Source organism: Oryctolagus cuniculus, chromosome 2 (genome assembly GCF_051225735.1).
Source record: "Oryctolagus cuniculus isolate XC-2025 breed Fujian yellow rabbit chromosome 2, ASM5122573v1, whole genome shotgun sequence".
NCBI lineage: Eukaryota > Metazoa > Chordata > Mammalia > Lagomorpha > Leporidae > Oryctolagus > Oryctolagus cuniculus.
The window spans coordinates 115,084,832-115,104,458 of record NC_142868.1 but is presented as its reverse complement, the minus strand read 5'-3'; the positions used below and the strand labels follow the sequence as shown (position 1 = coordinate 115,104,458).

The following is a 19,627-nucleotide window of genomic DNA, read 5'->3' as shown; positions in this document are numbered from 1 at the left end:
GCCCCGACCGGGACTAGAACCCGGTGTGCCGGCGCCGCAAGGTGGAGGATTAGCCTAGTGAGCCGCAGCGCCGGCAACTTCCACAATTTAGCAACACCTGTTTTCTGTCTTTATAGGACAAAATGAGAGTAGATAAGTGACCAGGAGATCGGGGGTAGGAGGCGTCCGGGAAGAGGATCTTCATCTCTAGGAGTGGTGTCCTGCAGGGTGCACACGCTCCCTCGTGCTCTCTTGGTTCCCACCTCAGACTAGAGCATTGTGCTTCTCCATTCTGTGCGGTTCAGCCCAGTAGGCTTTGGACTGTTTCCAACATTGCCCACTGGAAATCAAATAGACAAACTGAATTAAACAGGCAAAGTGTTAAAATGAGCACAGCCCAGAGAGGGGGCAAGCCTGAGGAAATAAGTATATTCTTATCTTCAGAGCTTTTTTTTTTTTTTTTTAATTCCTTCTAGGGGTTGTGAAGAAGTGTTTGAACCGGACCCATGCATTGGTGGGCTTCAGGTATGGAGACACCAAAGTTGTGCCCACCTCATTCATCACGCCTGTCGGGGGTGCCATGCCCTGCCCTCTGCTCCAGGTACCTGCTCTACATCTACTCAGGGTCCTTTTCCACCATCCCCAGGGCTTTGGGTAATGGGAGGGCAAGACCACAGTTTGGTCCTTTGCTAACCCAAGTGGGCTCCTGCAGGGAGCTTGTATAAGACACCCCTTCACTTGGCAATTTCTTCACTCATGATCATAACTCTGACCTGCCAATTCCCCTGGGTGCTAACATCTGCACCCATGTGCATACCTTGCACCCTGTGGCACTTAGCACTTTGCAAGAAAGACAGTAGATGATTTGGGGAAGGGAGTTGCTCTGACTGCTAGTGCTCTTGACATTTTAGCTGTAAAACATTATAGTATATAATATATAATATATAATAGCAGGAGCAGAGTGGCACTTTTCTTGGCATCATAATCATTGGATGTCAGACCGTGGAGCTGCGTCACCACAGTTATCCCATGCATTCCACAGATGACCTGGACTTAAGTGTTTTCTTCGACTCATAAATTCATAAAAACTCTGCCATATCTGGCCTCTACCCTGGGTGCTATTGCAGTTCCAGGGAGTGGAAGGAGAGACCTGCAGATCTTCACTAGCGCTGGTTCTTGCATGGTGTGGGCAAGAGGAGGAGCCCCTGAGAGGAATGCAAGGAGTTAGCCTTGGTCCTCTCTTTCTGCTGCCCCAGCCAGAGCCCGGGCACACATCAGTGCCCTTGTCAAGTGCCCAGCTGCCTCTGTATGCCCCTTCACGAGATTCTTCTACTGCGGGTCATCCCTTTGCTATTGCCACTCATGGGTTCCAAGGTGTGTGCTTTGAAACACCAGTAAACCAACCTGCTCCTTTCCTTTGCCCGGGTGACAGCTGTTCTGATATAGGAGGGCACAGTTCATACTGCTTTGTGTCAAACTCCCCACTTCCTTCCACCCTTCTCTGTAGGGTCAGATTTTCAGAACTCTCAGCATCTTGCCGGCTGTCCCCTGCACCCCAGTCAGTAGCCAAAGTCTTTCCTCAAACTGATCACAGAATTCCAGGCAAGGCCCAGTGAGCCTATGGAACATTGGATCTCTTTTACTTTTTTAAATATTTATTTATTGTTTATTTGAAAGGCAGAGAGAGAGAGAAAATCTTCCATTCACTAGTCCAGTCCCCAGCAGCTGGGGCTGGGCCAGACCAAAGCCAGTAGCCAAGGACTCCATCCAGATCTCCCATATGTGTGGCAGGGACACAGTGTCACAAGCAACAGCTTAATCCACTGCCCCACAATGCCTGCCGTTGTAACTCTTTTTTTTTTCTTTTGAGATTTATTTATTTATTTATTTATTTGAAAGGCAGGGTGACATAGAGAGAGAGGGAGAGACAGAGAGATCTTCCATCTGTTGGTTCATTTTCCAAACCACCACAATAAGCTTGGAGCCCAGGTCTCCTTATGTGAATGCAGGGGCCCAAGCACGTGGGCCACCATCTGCTGCTTTTCCAGGCACATCAGCAGGGAGCTGGATTGGAAGTGGAGCAGCTGGGACTTGAACCAGAGCTCCAGTATGGGATGCTGGCATTCCAAGTGGCTGTTTGACCCACTGCACCACCACCTCATGCTGCAGTCAAGAATGTATTGGATATTTTGAGTGGGCATTTGGCGTGGTTGTTAAGATGTTATTTGGGATGTCCACATCCCATTGGGAGTGCCTGATTTTAGTCCTGCCCCTACTCCTGATTCCAGCTTCCTGGGACGCCCCGCCCCTGGAACTCTTTATTAACAGAAAAATGTGTGTGTGAAGTTTAACATCAGTACTTGCCAATCATCTTTGGGTGTTCTGAAACAAGCTTATATTAACATTGTCTATAAAATCTATACGTTCTCCCCCGCAGGTCGGAGATTATGTGTTTGCCAAAATTGTGATACCCAAAGGATTTGACTTCTACGTCCCTGCCATTGTCATAGCACTTCCAAATCCAGATGTGGCCTCAGAAAAGCTCTACACAGTTTTAAAGTGTAACAACCGGAGAGTGAGTAGACTTCCGCTTGGAAAAGGACTTTCCTGCCAGGGAGAAAGTGGCTGGGTCTTGAGTGTTGCCTTCCCCTTGGCAGGCACTGCTAGGTATCTTGTAAGAATGATTTCCCCGGCCATGTCTGGTTGCCCCCTGTGTTTTGATTCTGTTTTCTCTGCAGTGCAGACCCTACCCCCACTGAGATTGCTGTGACCCCCTAAGCCCTGTACTGGGCGGCCTTCGTGGCTCCTGTGGCCAGCTCTGGTTGCTTCTGACAGCGGGACACTCTCTGAACCCTGTGTCCCTCCTCCTCAGACTGCTCCTGCTTTGCGCTCAACTGCAGGCCCTGCAGCTGTGGGGGTCTCCAGGCCCCCTCCCAACCCGGTCCTCCTCTGCCTCCTCATGGTCTGTCTCCCCGGGGAGCCTCCATCTCTGGACGATTGATTCTCGGTGCCACCCCGGGTGGAGCTCCAAGCCTGCATTTCTGACTCCTCCTAGAGTGCTCCCTCCAGCTCAGCCACAGGGTCGGAGTCTGTGATAGCCCCTCCTCCCCCATGCCTCCTCTTGTGTTCCCTCTACTGGGGATGCCCCCAGCAGGTTCTCCAACTCATGCCTGCTTAGGGAACACCTCCAATGGCTGGAGGCGGTGGGGAATTGGGAGCGACAGAAGCATGAGTGGAGCACAGTGGAAAGAATGGGGGCTTCACACTGAAGGAGATCTGTATCTGGATTCCTTCGTTGTTCACTCTGCCCTTTTTACTGGGCAGGCTGCTTCACTTCTCTGAGCCTCAGTTTCATCACATATGAAATGGGTATTTTTTATATCACACCCTCCATCTATCTTGCTAGGTAACCGGGAGGATTAAAGAAAATACAAGGGTGTTTCACAAAGTTTGCGGGGAAATAGGAATTAAAAATGATTTTGCTATAAAATTTTTAAATCTATGCATGGTTTTTCATTAAAAAAATCTGAAGCCCATGGGCAGCATTTTCCATGCACTTTTTGAAAACTCTGTGTGTACATGAGAGAGCTGTACATCTGATGGGGGTGAGACAACAGCAGTGATGATGTCACTGCGGTAGATTCAGCCCTGAATCTTCCTCCTTCACCGCTCCCCATGGCCAGTGATGAACTCTGTCACCTCAAAACTGATTCATTCATTGGATAGATGGTTGTCAAGAGCCTATGTTTTCTATTGGACCACTGTCTTTTTATGCATCGGGGAAGGTCCTGTGTGCCTCCTGAATGGTAATTCTTGGTAATATATAGTCAGTATTTTTTTTAAATTTTTTGACAGGCAGAGTGGACAGTGTGAGAGAGAGACAGAGAGAAAGGTCTTCCTTTTTGCCGTTGGTTCACCCTCCAATGGCTGCCGTGGCCAGCGCGCTGCTGCCGGCGCACCGTGCTGATCCGATGGCAGGAGCCAGGTACTTATCCTGGTCTCCCATGGGGTGCAGGGCTCAAGCACTTGGGCCATCCTCCACTGCACTCCCTGGCCACAGCAGAGAGCTGGCCTGGAAGAGAGGCAACTGGGACAGAATCCGACACCTCGACCGGGACTAGAACCCGGTGTGCTGGCGCTGCAAGGCGGAGGATTAGCCTAGTGAGCCGCAGCGCCGGCTCTATTCAGTATTTTTTTTAAAACATTTATTTATTTGAAGGAGAGAGAGAGCGAGCTTTCCCATCTGCTGGTTCACTTCCCAAATGGCCACAATGGCCAGACCTGAGCCAGGCCAAAGCCAGGGCCTGTGTCTCATCTGGGTCTCCCATGTGGGTACTAGAGCCCAAGTATTTGGGCCATATTCTGCTGCTATCCCAGGAACACTAATAGGAAGCTGGATCAGAAGCAGAGCAGCCAGGACCCCAAGTGATGCTAATGCAGGATGCTGGTGTCGCAGGTGGCAGCTTAAACTGCTGCACACAATGATGGCCATGCCAGTATTCTTTTCCTGGTCTGTTGCCAGTCTTTTAATTTAAAATCTTTATTGGCAGAGAATTTTTTTTGACAGGCAGAGTGGACAGTGAGAGAGAGACAGAGAGAGACAGAGAGAAAGGTCTTCCTTTTGCCGTTGGTTCACCCTCCAATGGCCGCCACGGCCGGCACGCTGCGGCAGGTGCACCGCACTGATCTGATGACAGGAGCCAGGTGCTTCTCCTGGTCTCCCATGGGGTGCAGGGCCCAAGCACTTGGGCCATCCTCCACTGCACTCCCGGGCCACAGCAGAGAGCTGGCCTGGAAGAGGGGCAACCGGGACAGAATCCGGCGCCCCGACTGGGACTAGAACCCGGTGTGCTGGCGCTGCAAGGCGGAGGATTAGCCTAGTGAGCTGCGGCGCCGGAAATTGGCAGAGAAATTTAAAATGGCCAAATTTATACATCTTCTCCCTTAGGAATTGCCCTCTATGGTATTTGGCTTAAGAAGTCCTTCATTTCATATTTCTCTAGAAATTTCTTCTGAAAGTTTTAGAAAAAAATCTTCAGTTTACATATCTGATGATGTCATTTGTTTGATGTGCCCCCCTACCAACATGCATGCACACACACACACGCACACACACATACTTCCTGCTACCCTCAAGGAGAATCCCAGCATGGCTCCAGCGTGGCCCCAACATGGTCCTAGCCTGACCCATGAACTTGACTCCCAGCCAAGTGAAAATCCCATTGCACAGTGGACTTTCCAAGCCCCGGGGATTTCCCTCTTTCTGGACTAACCTCTCCATCTCCTTTCCATAGGAAACTCCTGTCACCCTATAGACTCTCCCTGAGTGTGGCTCGCTGCTAAGCCCTAGCGGGTTCTCCTGCATACTCTAATGCTCTCTTCCCACATTGACCACAACTCTTCTTCCCACACCAGTGTCAGCTCTTCTTTCCCACCAATCTCAACTCTTCTTCACCACCCAATGTCAAGTCTCTTCCTCACCAATCTCAACCTTTAAGGGCACGAGGACCCTGTCTTAGTCATCTTTGCCTCTCCCTCCCACCCCAGCACAGCTGCTGATGAAGAGAAAGTTTTCATAATTTTTGAAAATTATTGAATGAATGACATTTCTAATGGAAACTGACTCTGGTTGGACCACTTAAAATGCCTGGTAAACATCCCGGCAAGTAGAATAGGTTGGTAAGCAGAAAGCGAAAGAACAGTGGCTTTAAAGCCCTTACCCTGTGCTGCAGGTGCAAGCCCAAGCACTTTGCAGGGGGTGAAACTGAATCTGCAGGATACTGTGAGGAAGGGACTGCTGTCCCCATTTTCAGATAAGGAAATTGAGGCAGATAGGTCACATCATGCACCTGCAAGCCGTTAAGCAGGCATTGGAAATCAGGCAACCTGGCTCCCTGGCCTGCGTTCTAAATCACTGTGCCAACTGCTGATCTAAAGAATTAAAATATCTAGTACAATTTTTATTATTATTTATTTGAAAGTTAGAGAGACAGAGGTAGAGAGAGGGAAGGAAACAGATTTCCTGTCCACTAGTTCCTGTAGTAGCTGGGACTGGGCCAGGCTGAAGCCAAGAACTAGGAACTCAGTTCAGTTCTCCCATGTGGGTGGCAGGAATCTAACTACTTGAGCCATCATCTGGGGCATCCCAGGAAGCTGGAATCAGGAGCAGGGCCAGAACTAAAACCCAGGCACTCCACAATGGGGTGTGGACATCCCAAATAACATCTTAACCATTGCGCCAATGTCCACCCAAAATATCCAATACATTCTTGACTGTAGCATGAGGTGTTTCCATCAGGGACAGGGCCATGAGAGATGAATTTGAGGGTTAAGGAAAAGAATGAGGATCATGAGATGCTGGGGCCACAGCAGCAGCATATCCCATCTGACAGAACAAGAGGAGAAGGGGGCATCTCCCCATCAACCCAGGAAAAATCCATTAAAGAAATAGGAGCTTCGGGGCCGGTGCTGTGGCGCAGCGAGTTAACGCCCTGGCCTGCAGTGCCAGTATCCCATATAGGCGCCAGTTCTAGTCTCGGCTGCTCCTCTTCCAATCCAGCTGCTATGGCCTGGGAAAGCAGCAGAAGATGGACCAAGTGCTTGGGCCCCTACACCCGTGTGGGAGACCCAGAAGAAGCTCCTGGCTCCTGGCATTGGATTGGCACAGCTCCAGCCATTGCGGCCAATTGGGGAGTTAACCAGTGGATGGAAGACCTCTCCCCCCACCCCGCCCATGTGTGTGTGTAACTCTGACTTTCAAATAAATAAATAAATACGTCTTTTAAAAAAAAGAAATAGGAGCTTCCTGGAGCTGTCTGGGTATATGCAAAGAAGCATTCTAGAAGAACAGAATGTGGGGGAGTATTGCTGGCAGTCGGCACTGCTATGAGATATATACTATGCCAGGGAGAAGCAAACCGAGGGACATTTGAAGAGATGTCCTCACGTAAGCCTCAGAATGCAGGCAGCGACGAGACAACTGGCCCAAGATTCCCAAGGAAAATCCCCAGAGACAGAGAAGGATCTTGGAATTGACACACGGGGCAGAGGATGAGGGGCTGGAGGCACAGCGGCATGGCCAGGGGGATGGGGACACTGGAAACAGTTCTTGGAGACCCCATGAGGCTGAAGGTAGGATAGTTAGCAAAAGGGTGATGGTTACAGGTCTTAAGGCAAGGGATAGCTGAAATAGAAAGGAAGGTGACCCTGGGAAGGGCCATGTGTGCATTTTAGGTGGACAAGCTTGGCAGTCAACTCCGAATATGGAGAAATGACAGGCCTCGGTAATGACTTTTATTCAGCAAGTAATTACCAAGCGAGGCTCTAAATTTAAACTGCTCTCTCAGGTGTCACCCTGAATGGGATAATGACCAGGCGCTGTTACAATGAGTTGAGCTAGAATAATATTGTCTTTGAATGGTGGACATTTCTGATTTAAACTGAGAGAACTCTTTTGGCATTACAGGAATTCTGCCCTCGGAGTGCACTTATTAAGATCAGCCAAAACAAGTACGCTCTCTCTTGCTCTCATATAAAGTCGCCTCCGATCCAGGAGGATCCACATGTGTGAGTATACCTAACTGTGTTCTCAAATAATAATTTATGTCTTTGAACCTTAAAGCATCTGTTTCTGGGTTGAGATTCAAGACGTCTAAATTCTAGGGGCAAAAAGCAGAGGTGGACAACTTCTTACTTAAAATGTAGTTCTATGATTATTATCCCTTCAAGGTCACACATTTATCTGCTATTCATTCCTTCTTCTGGTTCTGATCTAACATCTAACATTATTTTCCAGACTTCAAATAAGCATTCAGTCCTGAGTTGAAAGTGCAGGAATTAGCCAAGGCCTTCTGCTAGGGATTCAGGAGTAGGTGTTTGGCCCTAATGGTTAAGACACTGCAACCCACAACAGCGTGCCTAGGTTCAAAACCTGGCTCCTGCTTCTGACTCCAGCTTCCTGCTAATGCAGACCCTGGAAGGTAGCAGGGAATGGCTCAAATACTTGGGTCTCTACCCATGGGGGAGGCCTAGATTTGGTTCCCAACTCCCAGCCAGCCACGAGTCCAGCCCTAGCTGTTGTGGGCATGTAGGGGCTGAGCCAATAGATTGGGGAGTTCTCTCTATCTCTCCTTCTCCCTCTGTCCTTCTCTCTTAGCCTGTCAAATTAAAAAAAAAAAAGCAGTGATTTTGGGGCCAGAGTTGTGGCATAGTAACGTAAGCCTCTGCCTGCAGTGCTAGCATCCCATATGGGCACTGGTTCGTGTCCTGGCTGCTCCACTTCAAAAAAAAAAAAAAAAAAAAAAAACACAGTATTTCTTTTAAATAACTAAGGATTCAGGTCCCTCTAATTGAACTGCATTTGGGAGCAAGAACCTATCTGCCTCCCCCTTCTTGGGACTGGGAAGAAAGGTGCTATCCCTGGCTTGTCTGTGTTCAGGTAAGTGAATGGGTGGTTACATCCGGGGTCTGTAGTGAGGTGAATGAATTTTCCTCTGAGGCAGTAGGATTGCTAAGAGATGTGAATGTGAATTAAAGCCAAGTCATAGAAAAGAGCTGAGGCATAAAGAGTGTGCGGAAACCCACGTCCACCAGGGGCATCAGAGTTGCAGTCATACAGCCATGACCTTGGAGTCAAGGGTATACAAAAAGAGGTGAGGATGGAATTTTGAGCAAGGGTTGGGAAAATGGGCCCAGGAAACACCCTCCAGTTTCACCTAGAAGTTGTGGGTTGTCTTTGGGAGTCAACCTTCTGTTAACTGAAAATGAGAATCTAGTTGAGAAATCAGAGCGAAAGTTGATCCAGCCAGTCTAACTGAGCATGTGAACACAGAAACAGCCCATCAGTTGTCTGTGCTGACTGTTCCACAGTCTGAGCTTGGCTACAGGTTTTGTACTGCCTTACGGAGTGGGTACAGGCATTGAGTCAGGTTCACACAATACAGGTTTGTGTGTGGTTAGCAATCGCATTGAAAACCGAAGAATACCTCGTTGAAAATCAAAGAACACTAACAGATTTGATTACTGATGAAGGAGGTACTCCTGCACTCATCCCTAAAAGGGGATGCACTATTAGTGCAGGGCCCACTCGGGACCTTCCCCATGACTGAACCAATGAGCTCTGCCCACACCGACAGTGCTCGCTCTCACGGTTGTGTTTAACACTGCCAGCCCCTCCCTCCTTCCCTAACCTGCTCCTCTTGAGTTGTGCCATGGGCTTTCTCCCTGCCCAATTCTGCACACACTCTTTGCTTCCATGACTCTGCACAAAAGACCCAGACTATTCTGTGCTGTTACATCAACATCATGCACGCTGCAGGAAGGGGGGCTGCAATGGGTTTTGGAGAGCTCCTAAGGTGGCCATGGTGGAAAGGACCCTGTGAAACTCAGGCATGGCTTCATAGGCAGCCCACCTCAGTTGTATGCCCCTAGGGAGGTTCCTTATCATCTTTGAGTTCAAGATTAGAGCAGTGTGAGGGTTGAGAGTGATCATTGCTGTGCCTGGCATAGGCAGGTGTTTCACACACGTGGCTGGGATTATATTTTCAACAGCTCACTGGGTATTTCCACCCGAGTCTTCAAAATCTCAAATTTAGCACATCCAGAACTGAAATCAAAGCTTCCCACAAACCTGTTCCCATCTCAGACTTCCCCTTCCCCCGACCAGTCACAGAGTCGTCCAAGCAGAAATCTGCCATAATTTTCACTTCTTGTCCTCCACCCACCATCACACCCCACTGGTCTCCAAGTTAGGTGGACCTCAACTTGCAAACGTTTCTCAGCTCTGTCCTACCCTGCTGTTCAAGGTCAGGAGCTCTCAGTTCCCCCAGCCATGTCCCACTGGAGTCCTAGGCACTCCCCATAACCTGCCTCACATGCAAATCTGCTCTTGCCCATCCTTCTCTTTAAAAATCCAAGGTTAATGTTTGGCCTAGTGGAGAAGATGTGGGTTAAGATACCTGTGTCCCTCGTCCTACATCAGAATGTCTGGTTTCATTCCTGCTCCAGTTGCTGACTCCAGCTTCCTGCCATTGTGCACCCTGGGAGGCAGCAGGGATGGCTCAGGTAGTTGCATGCCAGCTTGCACTGCAGTCATAGCTCTTGGCTGCAGCCCAGCCCAGTCCTGGCCATTGTGGACATTTGGGGAGTGAACCAGTGGATGGAAGTGCTCACTTGCTCTCTTTCTTTCTCTCTGCCTCTCAAATAAGTCAATCCTTCAGATCCACCCCTATCTCCTTTCTTATCAGCCTCTTGGTGGTTGACCCAGGCCTGCCTTCCTATCCTTGCTTGTCCCTAATCCCAGTGCCCTCTGCATGCTAATCACATTAAAATATTTGTAAGCTTTCCCCACCCAGTACTATACTTTTCACTACGCAAAGACTAAGTATTCCCTCCCTGGAATGCCATCCCTTGCCATTGCCACCTGGGGAACTTTAAGATAGAAGTCAAGTTTTTCCCCACTATGCCATGTCCCAGCACCCAACATTCCCACATAGTGGGGTGATCCCTGTGCATCCTGTAGAGGTTTCATCAAAGGAAATTTCACTGCACTGGACTTTGGTCTTGGTCCATTTTCAGATGCTATAACAAAGTATGTGAAGCTGAGTACTTTATAAAGATGTTCATTTATCTCACAGTTTTGGAGACTGAAAGTTCAAGGTCAGGTGGCCCCATGAGTTCAGCCTCTGGTGAGGGCCCTCTTGGTCACACAACATAAGTAGATGGCATCTTTCAGGAGTAGGTGTGACAGGGAGAAATCACAGGAAGCCAGAGGATGGGGAAAAGTCTTGCACTATTTATAACAACTCCCTCTCAGCAGAGTTCACTCCACAAGGCCAGCACTGATGGTCCCCTCGGAGGGTGGTGCTCCCAGTGACCTCATCACCTAGCACTGGGCCTCTCCTCTTCAAGGATCCAGCACTTCTCAAATCAGCACACTGAGGACCAAAACTCCAGTACATGAATCTGTAGGGGCCAAAACATATCCATGGTATAGTTGACCATGGAGGCACAAGTCCTTGAAGATAGGGGTCAAGTTCTATCTACTCCTGAATCCCGGTTGCCAGATTCAGCTCACAGGATGGGCTCAATCAATACTGAAGAACAAATGAATGAAGAAATAAATGGGAGTGCACGCCCAGTGGTGCTCCTTGAGGGGCATGCCACTCCACAGAGAGTCTTTGTTTAGGTGTAGCTAGAAAACATACGCTACAATCCTCTCTTGATGAATATGATATTTCACTGAATATCATAGCACATTTTGTCCATCTCAAAATTCTGCTCAAACAACATGATATCCAAATTATAGTACATAACAGAATATGAATGGACATGTCAAGATACTGCCCATTTTCACTAAACTCAACTCTATCAACCATCCTTTTAGAATTAAAATTCAGTTCTTTCTACATTGATGAAATCCTTTTGTGGCTTATCATCTTCCCCTGGCCTTTCTGAAAGCTCTTAGGTACTAATTATCTCTCTCACTTCTAGGGCTTCACAGAGCGAACATATCCACTCAGTCCCTAGTCTCCTCCTTGTAATTTCCACTGGCTTTTGCTCTAGCTGCCCTCTCTGGGAGCAAGAAACTGAGTTTAATTCTCCTAAGCAGAGGTCACGTTCAACCCAGTGCCTTCAGAGCTTAATCTGTCTCTGTTTCTGAGCTGAGCACAGAGATAAAGGTATGGGTCTTATATTGTATCTATGTTGAGAGCTCCCTCTGGCAGGTCCTTTAATCCGGAGCTCGCTCTTCTTGCTCTATAAATAGTCCATCTCCCTTTGGTTGCTCTTTAGTAAGTCTTCATGCCACTATAGCAGATGAGACTATTTTTTTAAACCTACTGCTTTTCATGGGCTATTAAAGAAATGTACCAAAGATGGCATCTCCAACAGGATATAATTTGACTAAATTGAATTGTAAAATCTTGAATCCACTATAACCATCCATTTGGGGTGGTCAGACAAGGAGTACCTGACCTCAGACAGTTGGGTGAACCAAGATACTCAGCATCCGTCTCTCCATCCTCTGCCTCTCCTGTCTTTCTTTCTCCCAGGGAGCCTTCAGCTGTGGGTAACTGAATGTATTTCCTGCAGATCCAGCCTCTGGTTTGTAACTGAGGATGGTGCACAGTGAAAAACGGGAAGGAAAGTATTATGTTGGGGGTAGGAGGAAGGCAGGTCCAACATTGATTTGATGTGGCAAAGATGATGTAGATTTTCATTTTCAACTCAAGATTTATCCCTAAATGATTCTTGAAGACCGTGCAACCTACATTATCCATATTGCTCAATCCCAAAGGCCTAAGTCTTCAAGGAGAGCATTTTGGCATCCCCGTGTGTGCAGTTAGACATGGATGAGGCTGTGCCAATTTCCTCTTTGCTAGGTAGTGTGACCACTGCATTCGCTGACACACCACATCTGGGTGGTGGGTCTTCTGAGAGTGGGTCTCTGCAGAAGGAAATGATTGTTCTTCTTCCCCTCCTCCCCTTCCCTTGAGTAGACCCTGAGCTTTCTTCTACATTCCATGACACCAGAGAGATCTTGTCCAAGTGGAAATACTCCCTTACCTCTCTATAACTTTCGCCATGTAGAGAACACACACGTAGTTTCCCAGTGTAGCCTCAATAACTCCAAGAAGCGAGTGGAACGGGAGCAACTTCCCCCATTTTGCATCCTGTCTTCACTGGGGAAGGTGACTCACAGACCAAGCTCATTCTCGCTGCCTTTTCTGGGGTCCTGTTCACACTGGAGACCTGTGGCCCCTCTCTGCTGCAGAAGAGGGCAGAGGTGGGTTTGATGCTCTGGCTCTTGGTTTTCTTCAGTGAAGGGAAGCGCCTCTGCCAGTATCCCTCAACTATCTACAGGGTAGGGGCTCTGGCAGACATACCTGCCAGAAATGTAACTGACCATGTGACTGGCCAGAAATCCCTCCAACAGAACTAAAATGCTTCCTCCTATCAGTCCTGGCAGAGCCAGGCTTGGGCAAATTACTTCCATCTTCCTTAAGAAGATGCTCCCTAGAGTAAGTGTGATTTCTTTTTGAAAAGGGATCACATTTCAAATGTGACCTCAGGAAAGACAAATAGCACTAATAATTTTCTCTGTGCTCCAGAAAATTCTCAGGGTACCTGAAGGAAGTTACTGAATACTGAGATCCTGCAGGCAAGTAACACTCTTCCCTTGCTGTCTGATTGTCCTTATGTGATCTTGGGGACGTGGCCATGTTTGAGTCTGCAGTGGGGAGACCCTGCCAGGGCTCATCTGTGCCTTTTCTGTGTATACGGTCAGTTCTCCAATTCCTGTTCCACAGACTGCTGCCTTTTGAACAGTTTTGTAACTTGCCATGAAGCTACTGGATTTAGGAGTGCGTCCCAATGGAAACTTCGGCATTACTTAGCGCTCCTCCCTCGCTCCACGTAGGGTGCTTCACATTGTCTTCCAACAGCAGTGAAATTAGTCATTGATTGAAGCTTCAAGATTCAGCACTGCCTCTAACATGACATTACATGGGTCACTTCCCTTAATCTCACCTGGTCGGTCATTCCTGACGATGTCTCCCTTCCAGCGAGATGTGCATTTGGAATCATTAAGCCTCTGTGTGTCATTCACACCCTGTCTCCTTTCTGGTAAGCTCAGGAGCCCCATTTCTCCTGCTGGAGCAAAGCCCTGAGAATAAGGAGTTCAGTGATAAACTCTGTCTCCAAGTGACCTGTGTTACCCACAAGGACAGATGCCCTTGGCTGCTTTCAGAAGCATGCTGCACTGCCATAGCACTTGGGACAGAGGACCTAAAGGGTCAGAATGATTCACTGAACTCCAGGGCCAGGGGTAGCAATTTGGACAGCTGCAGCCTCTTCTCTCCTCTCCTCTCCTCTTCTCTCCTCTCCTCTCCTCTCCTCTCCTCTCCTCTCCTCTCCTCTTCTCTTCTCTTTTCTTACCACTCTCTTCCTTTTCTGCCTCTTCAACTGTTAAGACTCAGAAGCCTACTGGTTCTCATCAGACATCCCTTTGGTGCCTACGTCATATGTACTTATGTTCTGTATGTCCTAAGACAGCTGGGCTGACAGATAGACATGAGACCCCAGACAACCAGCAGGAATCTGGGCAAGCTAGTGATGTTTGATGACTTAAAGGTGTTCGGGCCCCGGGAGAGCTTGGAGAGGGGTGCCCAGCAGTTTCTTGCCAGAACTAGGACCAGCCTCTCCTGAAAAGTCAATGAAGGTACAGTATTCGGCTCTACCTCCCCACCCCCCCAAACACACACACATTGTTGGCCTACTTATCACATGATTCAATCAAATCTGTAGCCTAAAGTGATTAGCAGGGCATGTGACTTAACATTGTTGTGGAAACTCATGACTGGAGCACAGGGAGATTACTGATGCCATAAACAGGAGTGTCAATTGGTAAAGTCAACAACAGGAGTCACTGTGCACTTACTCCTCATGTAGGATCTCTGTCCTTAATGTGCTGTACACTGAGGCTTAATGCTATAACGAGTACTCAAACAGTATATTTCACTTTGTGTTTCTATGGGGGTGCAAACGATTGAAATCTTTACTTAATGTATACTAAACTGATCTTCTGTAAAAAAAAAAAAAAAAAAGAAATTATCAATTCCCAACTTGACTCTCACTGGGATTAAACATGACAATAGGTCTGATCTGATTTCATCATCATTTAAAAAAAATCATCTATTATTTTTCACTTTATGTTTCTGTGTGGGAGCAAACTGTTGAAATCCTTACTTAAGGTATACTAAGCTGATCTTCTGTATATTAAGATAATCGAAAATGAATCTTGATGTGAATGGAAGGGGAGAGGGAGTGGGAAAGGGGAGGGTTGTGGGTGGGAGGGACGGTATGGGGGGGGGAAGCCATTGTAACCCATGAGTCGTACTTTGGAAATTTATATTCATTAAATAAAAGATAAAAAAAAAAACATTGTTGTGGTGTGAGATTAAGCAAAAGAAAGCCATGTAGTAGGGCCTTTCCAGGCAAGCTCATGGGGAAAGTCTGTTGGCTGGAAGTCAAAATCATGGCAGCCCTTCCCCTGCCCATAGAGTGGGTTTGGGCCAAGCACTAGAGTGAGGCGCATGGAGGAAGGAGTGGGCAACAGCCTTCATGTCAGTTTTATACCTACCCCATCCCTCTTGGTGAAATATCTTGACCTTGGTCAGCATCGGTCATTTTGGAGAGTGGAACATGGTGACCAAGCGTCTTCTGCTTCACTGATAGACTCTTCCATGATCAAAACCCCTGCTTGCTCTTTCCTCAGATCATGACAACTCATACTGTTTTATTCTTATTCCAAAAGTAAGACATAATTAATATAATTTATAAATTGGAAACCAGTGGAAAAATGTACAGACCATCCATAGTTCCACATTTCAAAAGTGGTCACCATTTATATTTGGGTACATAGCATTCTATAATGTTTTCTCTGCTGCATTGGTTCTTCCCTCTTGTTTTTTTAAAGATTTGTTTATTTGAAAGAGCCACAGAGAGACTAAGAGACAGAGAGAGAGAGAGGAGAACGAGCTACATTCCAATGGTTTACTCCCCAAATGGCTGCAATGGCTGGGGCTGGCCCTGGCCCAGGCTGAAGCCATGAGCCAGTAACTCCATCCAGGTCTCCTGTGTAGGTAGCAGAGGCCCAGGTACTTGGGCCATCTCCTGCTGCTTCCTATGGTACACATTAGCAGGGAGCTAGATCAGAAGCAGAGGAACGGGAACTCTTAACTAGACACTCTGATAATGGGATGTCCACATCCCAACGAGCAGCTTAACCTGGTATGCCACAGTGCTGGTTCATACTATGTTGATCCTTATTTTTTCTTGTAATAAAAAGTCATTGTTTCTCCTTATCATGTATGATAGTTGCAAAAACTTTTTTTGAATGTGGAGAAAGTGACAGTTCTGGTCTTAGAATCCATCTCCCAGACACAGCCATTAACCATTTGATGCCATGGTTTCCAGTCATCCTTATGTATTCCCAACCTTGAAAACAAAACTGAGAATGTAATATCCATCCTGTTTTATAACTGCTTTCCTACTTAGTATGTTATCTGGGTCTTTCCATGACAATGACACCTCTTGTTCATTATTGCCTGCCTAGGATTCCATTGTTCATGTGGTCCATAACTTATGATACCAACCCCTTGTTGGGGGGGTGTCTCTCTTATTCCTTCTGGGTTCTTCCAAGATCTCCTTCCTGGTGTTCTTCAGACAGGTACATAGATAGGCTTGTCATCTCCTTTGTATATACCGGAAAAACTTTCTGCTTCCTGCTCTGAATTCTTGTTACTCTTCCTTCTGAGGGGTTATAGTTCATAGATGAGATTGCAATCAACTAATACATGGGACAAAGAGAAAAACCTGTGAAAAGTCACTAGAGTAGGGTAGATAAGGTTTGTGATTTCACAGAGCAGGGGTGCTGAGTGGCATGTCATTTCATGATGTCTCTGGGAACTTGGTATCACTGAACTTAAGGAAGGTACTTCAAAAGGCTTGTGGAATTAAAAGATAAGTTTGGGGGGCCGGCGCCATGGCTCACTTGGCTAATCCTCTGCCTGCGGCACCAGAACCCCATATGGGCCCCGGGTTCTAGTCCCGGTTGCTCCTCTTCCAGTCCAGCTCTCTGCTGTGGCCCGGGAGTGAGGGCAGTGGAGGATGGTTCAAGTGCTTGGGCACCTGCACCCGCATGGGAGACCAGGAAGAAACACCTGGCTCCTGGCTTCCGATTGGTGTAGCTCCAGCCATAGCGGCCATTTTGGGGGTGAACCAATGGAAGGAAGACCTTTCTCTCTGTCTCTCCCTCTCAACTGTCTGTAACTCTACCTGTCAAATAAATAAAAGTTAAAAAACTTTAAAAAAATAAAAATAAAATATCAGTTTGGGACAAGTGTTTGGGCCTTGCAGTTAAGATGCCAGCATCCCATATCATAGTACTTGAGTTTGAGTCCAGGCTCTGCCTCCTGGCTCCAGCTTCCTGTCAGTGTGGACCCAGGGAAACGATGGTGATGGCTCAAGTAGCTGAGTCCCTACCACACACAAGGAGACCTGGATTTAGTTGCCAGTTCTCAGCTTCGACCTAGTCCTGTCCTGGCCACTGCAGGTATTTGAGGAGTGAACCAGTAGATGAAATCACTCCTGTGCTCACTCTTTCCCTACTGCCTCAAATTAAGTAAATTTATCTTGGTGCAAAAAGATTTCCCCTCCTGGAATATTGGGCCCCCGGGAGAAACAATGGACCAAGAGCTGAGAAAATGCCTGTGGAGCTGGCTTGGATATTGCTATAGACACAGCAGCTGTCAACACCAGCATAATCATCCCTCTCTCCCTCTCTCCCTCTCTCCCTCCTTCTCTCTCTCTCTCTCTCTCTCTCTCTCTCTCTCTCTCTCTCCAGGGAGGATGTAGAAGCAAGTAGCTACAGTTTCCCACTCTGGCCACTGAAAGAAGTTGACACTGGAGCTTTGAAAGAGCCAAAACAGGAGAACCCTAGAAAGAAGAAAAAGAAACCCGTCAAGAGGCCGCCTCTCCAGGAGATGGTACCTTCAGACTCGGACGACTCTTCCCGTGGCACCAGGTCCCACGAGTCCCCCTGCCAAGACGTGCCCCAAGCCCAGGGTAGGGGGAGGGACGACACTGTGTAATCTCCAGCATGCCCTGAGATCTCTTTCAAAATAATGCATGTGAGATCATTCCCCAATTTCCAGGCCAGCGTAGGGCCCGGCACAGCAAGAATACCAACCCCCTTAAGTAATGCTGAAACCCACTTCTCCAGAGAAAGCCCTGGGCCAGAGGTGTAGGCGTCAGCCAGCCGTACCACCGCTGCCGCACCACCGCCTCCGGCATCCCCTCCCCTTCCTCCTTGAGGCGCCCACAGCAGCAAAGGCTGAGGACCATCACTGGGAAACCTTAAAGGCAACCATGTTTAAGAAAGCCAGAGCTCCTGCAGGGCTGCCCAAGACCTCACCCGGTGACACTGGGCCCTCTGCTGAGGTAAGGCCGCCCTGCATCCCACCTGTGCCTTCCTCTGTCTAGCACGGGCCCCTCTCCCCCGGCACCCCCAACCTGGCTCACCTACCTGTTGGAGCCTGTGCTTCTTGCTTTTCCTGACCACTCGGTATCTTGTGTTTGGCCTTGGCCTCACAGAACAGCACTCAGTCTTCTGGCAGACTGTCCACACCCAGAGGTTTTAACCTGCCAAGTTACTGTCATAGGCTTTTAAATGTTTGTGGAAGTCAGCAAGGCCAGGATCCAAGCCTGCAGCCTTGTTTTAAATTGGTTGCCCCATGTGAAGTAGGTATTTTGTCACCCTTTGAGAGGACTGGAATTAACAACTGGTAACTTGTCTCAGAGCTACAAGACTGAGCATTCACTGTTTGATTGTTTTCTGGATTTTTTTAAATTGAGCCCTCCCTAATTATTTTGTCTGTAGTCTGTTGTAGGTACCTCTAATTGAGCGTGGAACAGAATAAAAACTCTTACATTGGAAACCTTTCACAACTCCTGGATTGTTCATTGTTGTTATCTTAGAACTCATTTTAGCAATGACATGGAAAAGGATTTGGTTCTGCTCACTGATTTCCAAAATGAAATAGCTCTCCCATATTCCCTTTTTCTGGTTGGTAATAACCCTGAGGCTAGGTAACAATAGACTACAGATTATTAATAAGAAAAGTATTGGACAGGGCAGGGTTCTGATGCTCTCAAAATCTACAATCTAGTTAAAAGTAGAGCCCACTTTCCTGAAAACTAGGGGTCTCCAGGCTATGGTGAAGAAATTAAAGAAGGAATCGACTTATAAAAATATGAAAGAATAATGGATATCAGCTCAGCATCGGGCTAACAATAGTAATGGAGTGAGGAAGGGATTGAGGAATGAGGAGGGATCCACATCAAGGCAGGCATAGGATGTGGGGAGGCATGCTGCCCCCCCCACAGTTCAGAGGTTTGCTCCCAGAAAGAAGGCAGAGGGCCTGAAATGGACATAGTGGAGAGGTGCTGGAGTACATAGGAAACCATTCATCCAGCCATAGTCGCATAAGCTCGCAGGCACTCTTTCAATTGTACGACAAGCAACTGAGAGCTGACAGATGTGCCAGGCCCCAGCGAGATGCCATCAGACGCTACCTCCTCTGTATGTTCCTTCTCTTCCTTCATCTCACTTTCTTATTGGTCTAATCGCTGTTGGGGGTGGGGGAGGGACATGCAGAGATAAAGAACTCTAGGGCAAACAGACCCAGTATTGGTGTTACCTCATGGTGCGTGATGTGTTTGATGCCCCATTCAAGGTGATGGGGAAAATCACAGTGACAACAGAATGCTTCCACTTCCAGCCAATATGGAATAACAGGAACTAGATTTATATCCCCACCCCCAAACAACCCCAACACCTGATCAAATGCATGGAACAACCGTTTCCACAGTGTTGGCCATCAAGCTGTAAAGGAAGGTGATCATAGAGAAACAAATGAGGTGAGTCCCATGAAGGCCCCCTTGACTTTCTGAAGACAGTTTCCAGGCTATAGCATAACAGGGGAGGGAGAGAAGACCCATCCGGAGCCTGGAGCCCTCTGCATGTGAGAAGATGGTCCCGGGATTCTGAGGAGACCGAGGCAGCTGGAGCTCACAGGGTGGAGTGCCA

General features: G+C 47.9%; 1 protein-coding gene across 13 annotated transcripts in view; it reads left to right on the top strand.

Moving 5' to 3' along the window:
- VWA3B (von Willebrand factor A domain containing 3B) overlaps positions 1-18,486 on the top strand; it is a 275,643-nt gene extending 257,157 nt beyond the window's left edge. For 12 of the 13 annotated variants that reach the window (XM_089326031.1, XM_089326030.1, XM_089326028.1 and 9 more), the window contains 4 exons: positions 456-580; positions 2,417-2,554; positions 7,445-7,545; positions 17,384-18,486. In XM_089326031.1, coding sequence (XP_089182157.1) covers positions 456-580; positions 2,417-2,554; positions 7,445-7,545; positions 17,384-17,630 — 611 coding nt within the window. In that variant the 3' untranslated portion in view covers positions 17,631-18,486. The remainder of the gene's footprint in view (positions 1-455; positions 581-2,416; positions 2,555-7,444; positions 7,546-17,383) is intronic. The other variant, XM_089326027.1, reaches the window with a different exon arrangement.
- Positions 18,487-19,627: the final 1,141 nt, after the last annotated feature.